Raw genomic sequence first — 9922 nt, 5'->3', positions numbered from 1 at the left:
TTGTTGTTAATGACAGTTTGAAAATGTTGCAGTACTTACAACAAAAGCAATTGTTGTTTGTTGTTTTGATGAGTTAGTTTGTTGTAGTCTTTCAAACTATAAATACCTCATCTCGCATATCAATTTATCTCTTAATTCATTCAATAAAAAAATTGTCTATCTCAATTTTACTTTAATCTTTTAATCCTTCAATTTAAAAATTACTTGAACCCGAAGTAACCCAACATTATCCTCTACCTCTAGCAAGAAATTTAATTAGGGAATGCATTTTGGAGTTGAAAATAGTCAATAACAGTAAGAATTTTAGTAAGAGAATAGAGAGAAATTTGTTGAATATAGTATATATCACTCATTTGCTCATAATAGAGAATGGATGGTTAAAACGAGGGCACTTCATTGCTAGATTATCAAACTCAACTAGTAAAATAAAGTATAACCACATGACGTGAAAGCTTAAAGAGAAGAAAGAAAAAAAATGAATAACAATAAATGGGTGATAGTAAGCGAATTGCTGATGAATAAGTTCAAGACAAGGGATCATCTATCTCTTTTAGTAGCTGAAATTAGGTGACTTCGCTGGAGCTTATGGATCTTAATGCAGGTCGAACATCTCCAACTCAAAAATCTAACTTTTGAAATGGATGTTGAAACAGTTCATTTATTGTCTTATATTTCTTCATCAAACAAATGATGAACAAAATAAATATGAGGACTCTACAACCTCTTCATGGAGGAAACAGTCTTGATCAATATTCTACAAGGTCCCCATGGTCAATTCACTTCTTCACTTGGCTAAAGTTTTTTCTTCTTACTTTTCTTTTTATTTTTCTTCAAGTTTTTCTTTCACTGTGATGTAACAAAGTTTAGTTTACCTAAGTATGACAAGCAGATAGTACAAATCCATAATAAAAGTACCATGAAGCATTTCTTCACTTAGGTCAATTATTAATAACTCAATGTTAATAATAGATAAAAATAATCAAATATTATAGGGAAAAGAACAACAAAATACAAAGATCAGAGTCAAACTAATACACAACCCTCTGGTCCTTATTTCGTGGACAACCTTGGCTGAGACACAGAGTCTAATCTCGATAAAATTATTGTGTCGTGTAGCTGTGCAACTCTCCAACTTGCCAATGTTATATTTGAAGGCAAATGTGAGATAAATTTGTGTAAATTTTGATTTTAAATATGTGTTGAGCCACTCTCTATGGCGTGTATAGTCACCGATTGATCAGTGGAAATCAGTACCAAAATGCTTGTCATGCGAAAACTTTCTTCTCACTCCCTGAGAAAAATTAAAGGAAAAAAGTTTATAATACTCTATCAAATGTTTGGTATGTGATTGCCACCATCATTGATACATAGTATAACATATACTAGCTTTAAACTCCACAATTAAACGGAGGACATCATAGAAAATTGAAATAACTATGTTAGGAAATAATAGTCCAGTTGTTTTTTGCACTTACTAATTGTGCTTCCCATCATGAAACTGTGCATTTTTTGAGGATTTAAAAGTCTTCAAAAAATCTGTAGCCTTCTGCAACTCTTTCTTCTGCCTTGAATCGTCCCATTTGTGCTCATTTGCCAATATTTCAATCACACGAGGCAATGCCCTTTTTGCTGCATCGGTTTCAAGAAAAGCAAGACGAGTTCTCCTTGCAATGAAATCAATAGCAGATTCACAATATTCATTACGAGCACAGTAGGCTACCTCTGCCTCGAGATACGGGTAACCGTGGGCAAGTCGCTTGCCCAAATTTTCATTCTGAAATACAAAATAGAGTCAACTTATCTCATCATTCATGAAATAATGAAACTGACTAAAACTTCAGTGACACCCATGAAGCTCAATAAGCATGATTACCGTACCACAAAGATCCCCCAAAATAGGATGTTTCAGTATAAAAAAATAACAACACTAAATGAAACAAAATGGCCTCACTAAGGCTTACAAGATCTTTTATTTACAATCAATCGCAAGATCTAAATAATCACATCGACCAGTAAATAGACGGTAATATGAAGCCTTGTGACTTGGGAAATTTTAGACACTACAAACAACAAATAACAAAGGTTACTTATTCCACTTGAGTGGGGTTGGTTATCCGGTAAAAAAACATCATATCTAATGATAAATTGTTTAAATCTAAATCATTTTTCATGGCTAGACATAAAACAAATTTAGTTTCCTTCAACCTTAAATTACTAGACTACTTTTTATCCGATATAATCTCCTCTATGAGGCTTTCTTAGATTTTTTCAGCACATGCCCAAATCACCTAAGGCAAAATCTATCATCTTTTTTTATGATAGGTGGTTCACTAACTTTCATGTAACACATAATTACTACCTAAATTGAATACAATTTGTTTTCAATGTTGACCATAATTTCATGCCCCTAACAAGTCAAATGGTGTCAATTAGAGAAATTTTGGCTTCATCTTTGAAATTATAAAATATCGCATATAAAATCAATCAATCAACCAAAATAGCAAACCTTTGACTATTTAAAACAAATTTATACAGCCATAAAATAAAGTTTCAAATGTTAAAAAACAACTGATCGAAAAACACAGCAGATCACTGTGTTTTGTTTTTTTAAACGTGAGCACCCCAATAGTAACTGTTAAGGTGAGGGGTGTCATTCTTCATGAACTCTAGTCATGTCTTATCTTTAATATATGTGGATTTGGTTTTTCCAATAATTGTTAACATGGGACGGTACAAAATCACCCAAGTCCATTTTGTGGTAGATGCATCGGTACATGTTTTGTTGCTCGATGAAATAACAATATGAAATATAGAGGAATAAAAGCAAACCTGAGCAATGGCAGCCACTCGCTCTGCCAATGTTCCATATGCATGAGACAAATGCTTTGCAGCAGCAGAGTCCATTATCCCGGGAACAACTTTACCACCATGTGTACTTTTCATGCGCGTATACTGTTGAGCAAGAACTGTAAAAGAAGAAAGCTCCCACCCTTCACCACCAACTATGCAAAGCTTGTTGGTCACACATCCATTGGCAGGAGTCAGCTTTCCAGACTTTATAGCTGCATTAACAGCATCTTCTGCCATACTGAAACAGAAAACATAACAAACAATATTCATCAACATAGAAACTGTGTGCTGTAAACTTGAGTAACTAGATTACCAACACTTTTTTTTTGCAAAACCAAAAGAGGTTACCAACGCATTAACATATCATGCCTAGTTAGTGAAACCATGTCTAAACAAACTTCATCAAACTGATCATTAAATCCTTACCTGCGATAGGTAGTCCACTTCCCACCAGTGATTGTGACCAAGCCAGGGTAATCTTCACAGACAACATGATCCCTTGAGATACTCTCAGTACTCTTTGCTGTTGGATCCACTGCTAATGGGCGAATGCCACTCCAAGCAGAAAGAACATCAGTGCGCCGAACCTACAATTTTTGAACCGCTATTTATTTCCCAATAGCAAACCGTGCAATACATAGAATCTTTCACATCTTTTCCTAAGACAATCTAAAATTTTTCCGAACAAGCAATATCCAAGAGAACTTGTAATTCTTGGTTTAAAATCAGAAATAAGAGTTAAGAAACATAACAAAAACTACAGGTTTTTCTACTATGTGGGGTTAGCTCCATGAATTAAACAGCATTATTGCGTTTTATCCATACCAACTCTTCAGAAAATAAGAGAATATATAATGAGTTCAAAAATCATATATAGTGCCAGGTACAACATACCTTAATGTTAAGGTAATCAGATATCGCATCCAATATAAATTGTATTTCATCTTCATGCGGTTCTGGAAGATATGTAATGCTAGTATTAGAATCTGTAGTACCAGCGATGGTTCGTCCCATCCAAGGGAGCATGAAAACAACACGTCCATCTTTAGTTTTAGGAACAATTAAGCCCATTCCCTCAGGAGAATAATAATCAGGGAGTATAATATGAACACCACTGCTAGGAGCAATCATTTCTTGTGCATTTTTGTCGGCCATTTTCCTTAAAGCATCACAAAATGGGCCACTTGCATTCACAATCACTTTTGCATATGTATCAAACTCCTTGCCTGCATTACATTACATAAAATATCAAACAAAGGTAATTAATTAGCTATCTCGGTAAAAATAGTTATCCAAGTTCGAGCTATCCAAGTAAGACGGAGTATATCGAATGTAAGTTTAGCAAAAGGAGAAATGTTTCTAACCTAGAGGTGAAAGTTGGAGACCATATCATCTCATGTGCATGCGGTTTAAATATCTTGGGTCCGTAATACAAAACAATAAAAAAATAGAAGGGGATGTAAACCATCAAACTCAACCAACGTAGTTGAAATTGAGGAGGACCTCAAGGGTTTTATGTGCCACAAAAATATCGCTCAAGAATGAAAAGTTTTATCGGACAACGACAAGACCTGTGATGTTGTACCGGAGAGAATGATTGGCGTTTAAGAATCAACACGAGAATAAAATAAGTGTAGCAAATATAAAGATGTTGCGTTGGATGTGTGGTGAGACTAGACGAGACAGGATTAGATATAAATATTTGAGAGTTTGGGATAGTACTTGTAGTGGAAAAGATGGTGAAAAATAGGCTTAGGTGGTTTAGGCATGTAGAGAGAAGACCTGCAGATTCTGTTGTAAGAAGAATAGATCAGATGAAGAAGAGTCAAACAACTAGCGATAAAGCGAGACCTAGAAAAATTATAAGAGAAACTATTAAAAAAGAGATTAATGAATTGGATAAAAATATGGTTTGTGATAGAACATTATGACGGAATTTGATCCATGTAACCAACCACACTTAATGGGATAAGAATTGGTGGTTGTTGTTGGGGTAAAAATAATTTTTTGAATTTTTATGCTTAAAACTCAGATTAAGAAATGCTCCCCCAGCTGTAAATACACATTCATGAAGAAGCTGCCTATACTTTACCATACAGACCACATTCACAGGCAAGTTATTCCTCTTTCAGTTCACATCAACTATTAGGTAGCATTGATCAATTGCCCGGTAAGGGAAACAACCTTATGAATAAAACTAACAACCTTGTATATTTAAAAAACAATTATTTCTAAGTATCCACGATGCAGAACACTGGAGTTCCGCATTTATTTTACGTAAGAGCGACTGTTCTACTCTGGCTGCTGAGGTTTATTCTCTTATGGGATGAGGGTGCGGTAACACTTAAAAATAAAAAGAAAAGTTACCAGTTAAATTGTCTCGAACTCGTGCACCAATTATTCGTTTTCCAGCATCATCCTTCAGTAAGGAAACCACTTCCGCGTGGTTCAACACTGCCGCACCAGCTAAAGCAGCAGTGCAAGCCAGTCCAACATTAAGCCGTGAATCATTCATCTGCCCATCATAATAAACAACAGTTCCCTTTAGGGTTCTATCTTTTCCCTCCTTTGCTAGAGTGGGAAAGAGCTCAACAGACTCTTTTGTGGAATAATATCTTGACAAGTGCAGCAGTTGTCTTCCTGCGACCAAATCATACATTTTCAAGCCCGCCCAGTAGTACACTACTTCAAACAAGCTAAAACACGGTGTCATGCACGGCAATGCATGGCATAGGTGTGGTGCATTTTCAATAACCTGTTTACGCTCATCAAGTGCATGAAGTACTAACTTGTATTGTCCATAGTCAAGATTAAAGACGGCTTTCTCCAAGTATCGAACTCCTAACAGTTCACAGAAACACTGATATTAGATTAGATTAGATCAAGTGCACAAAAAAAAAATTTAATTTAAAACAAATAAAAAGAACACATAAATTTAATAAGACACTGCACTAAGAGAAATGAACTCTGGCAGTAATGAGGCTACAGTCTACACTATTAAAATGCACTCAGACCTTTGCAAATCTTATATTGAAACTTATATCCAAGTATGCCTCTCAAACTTCTATGACAAGGAACCACTGATGTAAGACCTCTGTACTTATAATTGTAAATTTAAGATTCATTTTCTTTGAAAGACTCGTTTTCAAATACACTAGTCATCAAAACACATTATTGTTAGCCACAATTCACATCCCAAAAAACTGAATATAGTTGGTTGAATACGGTTACAAACATTTATATATTCATACATGTTATACACACCATTAGAATAAAAAAGTAGATAAAAAAAGTGGTAAGAGTAAGGTTCTAAAAAACAGCTACGGTCGCGTAAAGACTTTAAGGATTTTGTGTAGGTGTTGCAACATTGATTCCAGTCATCCTGGTGTGAATCAACCACTATTTGTTCTTTACCTGCATCCAGCCAAATCATTCGGATATTTTAAAACAATTTGGATGATTTGTCCGTTTGGTGGTTTTGTATTGGACAACTATGACTGATATCCATTAAACTCTAAATTGAATATTTTAATGTTATGATCAAATAAAAAATGAAAAAGAATTCATTAAATATCAATATCGAAGCATTATGATACGAACTAAATAAATAAATAAATAAATAAATCGTGATTATTGCAAGTTTACAAGCCCCCTTGCGCACGTTATGTACCTACCTCCATGAAGAAGCTTGGTGGATCGCGACGAAGTTCCGGAAGCGAAATCCTCCCGTTCCACGAGCCCAACATTGAGTCCACGAGTCACGGCATCAAGTGCGGCACCGGCACCAGTGGCACCACCACCGATGACCAGAACGTCAAGTGGATTCGCCTTGCTAGCAGCCATCAACGCCGACTGCTGCGACTCCCTCGACGGAACAACAACGCCCGGAGCGTGCAGCTTCTTCCGAAGAGCGTCGCGATGTGAACCTCCTCCGAAATCGTTGGCGGAGATTGAAGGACTGTGAAGGATCAGCGTGCCACCGTACGCGGTGGCGATAACCGCACCAGCAGTGGCGGTGAGTTTTCTCATTCTAGTCATGGCGATATTAAAAAAACGAAAAGTGCGTTTGGGATAAGCGCGATTGCGGAAGGTGATTATTAAATTAAAAGTGAAGGAGAAGCGGTTATTTAAGATTATGAGATCGTGGAGCGGTGAAATCACGAGTTATGGTTGAAAGTTGAGAGATAGAGAGAGAAAGAGAGTATTCGTAATCGTATATTCGATTGTGAGTTTTATGTGACGGGATTCGGATTTCCTGCTGTAGAGATTATTCGCAGTTTCATGCTGCAATAAATCTCAGACGTTGATTTAAAATCAAATTGCTCATCCAAGCACGGATTTGTGATCGAACGGTCCAGATGAATTACGCGTAGTGCTGTAGCAACAGGAAATTTGGATCCGTGTGTGTTGTTATTATGTAGGGTCAAAGTGCAAGAGGTAAAGTGTAATAGGGTGACAAATGTCAGAAAGTTTAAGGGCAATTTATTTGTGTTTCCACTTTAAAATAGGGAATGGTCAATGTCATTTTTTAAGCTAATAAGAGTTGAGAAAGTCAAAACTCATGGTGAGCTTTTTTATCTTCGACCCATATTTTTTATTTTATTTTAGGGAATGCTACTTTGATTTTTTTTTTCTGTTTATAAAAGCCTTCATAGACTTTGATTTCGACATTAGTAGACAGATTTTAAAAATAACGAAATTTAAATTTATTACCCTCTGTTTTGAAATAGAATTTTTAAAATAGATCAATGATTTATCAAATAAAAGTATTAATTTTATAAAATTGTCTTTAATTATTATTGAATGTCATAAATATATAATATAATTTAATAATTTAAAAGTAATGTAGTCATACTTATTAAGGATAAAATTGATAAAAGTTAATTATTATTGTATTAAAATAATAAAAATACATTTATTTTAGAATAAATTTGTTTGACTAGAAAAACACTTATTTTGACATAAAAGAATATTAAGATTTGATTTATCCAAATGAATTTTTTAATTAAATAATGATAAGAATATTTGACTATTCTAAGATATAAGAGTATTTAATTAAAGAGATTAATTACTATAACTCTCAGTGTAAAAACTTTTATACCGTCGATTCATCACCATCATCCGTTTGTATTATTTTATAGATTTTTAAAATAAAAGTCAAATTTCTTTTAATATTCGACATCTATGATTAACTGACAGTATAAATTCCTTTTACACTGTCAATGTATTTCAATTAAACTCTTAATTAATTCAGAATTTTCTTTTATTTCATTTTCTTTAAGGATTAAGCTATATGAGATTTTCTTCGACCTTTTATTTTTCATTTTTCATATAGTTTTATTATCTTCCTCCTTAGGTTTTATTATAAGTTTCAAACTCTACCATTTGAAAGCAACAATCTTCAACCAACTTAATTGTCTTTTTCATTGTCATCATTTAAACCATTCTGGGATCGTTGTCTCTGTTAAAAAACATGATATTTATAACATCATGAATTCAATTAAATATTTTAGTTTCATGGTTTCAAGATTTTATGGATTCTTGAATAACTACTATAACATGATCAAAAGGAGAGATCAACATACATATTACATTCTCAATTATCATCTTATCAATCAGGATTTCACACAATCCTTCATGAGATGGACGAGATTTTGCACCTTCGACTCATATGCTACAATCTTTTCATCTTCTCTCATCTGCATCAATTCATATTATCGTCGCAAAGTTGGCAAATTGACGACTTTGACTTTTTCACCTCCTTTATAGTATTTGACAAGAATATCTCATGTCTCCTTCGTCGATTCAACATGAGAGATCTTGTCGAAATTCGTTGAAATCTACCGTAGATTGAGTACAATATGAAACCTTGCAATCTTTCTTCTTCCCCTCCTTGTTCGTGACTCTTTGAGCATCAATTGCATTCTCGGCAAACTCAGGGACGTTAGTAGTAATCACTTCTAGGGTTTCATGAATTAAAGTCGAACAAGGACTTCATCTGCTTGCTTCATCGGTTCTAATTCGACACTTCGACATACTAACACGACTCAACATATTAGGTAGTTCGACACTTCCTTGTGCTTCGACACAAAGAATTACAATTCAACATGTATCACCGTTGACACTCTTCAACAGGACAATTGCTCCTTTCACTCGAACCAAAGACTCATGATACCACTATTAGGGTTATTCAGGAGTCAACACAAGGGAACACTTTTATTTTGGACACTTTTCTAGCCCCACCTTGTGAAAGACACATCACATACTCATCCAAAACCTTGAAGCGATAGTGTGCGGATTCTCTCACTCATAAATGTTCAAGTCTCCACATTCCTAATCAATGTGGAACTTCCCCCACCCTTGTAATTCTTTTTCGACACCCACAATTTAAAATTTCTAGTTCCATCCCTACATTCATGACGAAAGAAAGTAATATAAAATTAATAGGCAATGAAGTGACCCGTTGAAAATCAATCAATTTCTTTAAATGTTTTGGATTGGCCCCTTTAAAACATAATGACATTCCACTGACATCTAAATAATTGTTATATATTTAATACTCTTAAGATAATTAAAAATATATTTATTAATTATTTAATTATTTTTTATTTACTATATATAAATAATAATTATAATTATGTCCTAAATATGTTTAATAACTTTTATATCTCTATCTTATTATAAGCATTTTTAATTTGATTTACATATATTTTTCATTTACACAAATTTTAAAAAACTATACTATCTTATACTTTTTGAAATAAGTTTTATTTCAATTAAAATAACTTTACCAACTTTCACTTAATATTTTTTTTACTTACTAAGTTTTAAAATTAACGAATTAATTTAATAACTTTAAATTTAATAATATATATATTAGTGAATCATCTTTATTGAAATATTTTTTTCGTATAAGTTATAATTTAAGAAACCTTTTTGTTTTGAATAAAAAGATACAAAATAATCTAATTTTTTTCACATTTATTTTATCATTTTCACATATGTGATAAATATATTTACTAAATATATATGATTTATAAAATATTTTAACAACATTATAATTTATATTATT

At 33.4% G+C, this 9922-nt stretch overlaps 1 protein-coding gene across 2 annotated transcripts; it reads right to left on the bottom strand.

The window, feature by feature from the left end:
• Positions 1 to 903: 903 nt before the first annotated feature.
• On the bottom strand, positions 904 to 7066 carry LOC127093141 (glycerol-3-phosphate dehydrogenase SDP6, mitochondrial). 2 transcript variants are annotated; one of them, XM_051032043.1, is made up of 7 exons: positions 6525 to 7065; positions 5218 to 5691; positions 3745 to 4076; positions 3277 to 3437; positions 2830 to 3088; positions 1476 to 1774; positions 904 to 1291 (listed from the first exon to the last, which is right to left on the bottom strand). In XM_051032043.1, coding segments are annotated over exons 1-7 (1890 nt in total). In that variant the 5' UTR covers positions 6889 to 7065; the 3' UTR covers positions 904 to 1290. The 2 variants fall into 2 exon arrangements, with proteins under 2 accessions (XP_050888000.1, XP_050888001.1); XM_051032044.1 differs by lacking the exon at positions 904 to 1291 and having other exon boundaries at positions 1475 to 1774; positions 6525 to 7066.
• Between the last annotated feature and the right edge of the window lie 2856 nt (positions 7067 to 9922).

This window comes from Lathyrus oleraceus, chromosome 6, assembly GCF_024323335.1.
Source record: "Lathyrus oleraceus cultivar Zhongwan6 chromosome 6, CAAS_Psat_ZW6_1.0, whole genome shotgun sequence".
Taxonomy (NCBI): Eukaryota; Viridiplantae; Streptophyta; class Magnoliopsida; order Fabales; family Fabaceae; genus Lathyrus; species Lathyrus oleraceus.
The sequence above is the reverse complement of the archived record's forward strand: the minus strand, read 5'-3'. Positions and strand labels throughout refer to the sequence as shown.

Bases quoted from the DNA above. Each gene is read 5' to 3' on its own strand.
- LOC127093141 (XM_051032044.1), bottom strand. From the start codon at position 6,888: ATGACTAGAATGAGAAAACTCACCGCCACTGCTGGTGCGGTTATCGCC. The intron at 3,438-3,744 runs GTATGTTGTACC...CAAAAATTGTAG, and splicing joins CTGATTACCTTAACATTAAG to GTTCGGCGCACTGATGTTCT. The intron at 3,089-3,276 runs GTAAGGATTTAA...TTTCTGTTTCAG, and splicing joins AAGTGGACTACCTATCGCAG to TATGGCAGAAGATGCTGTTA.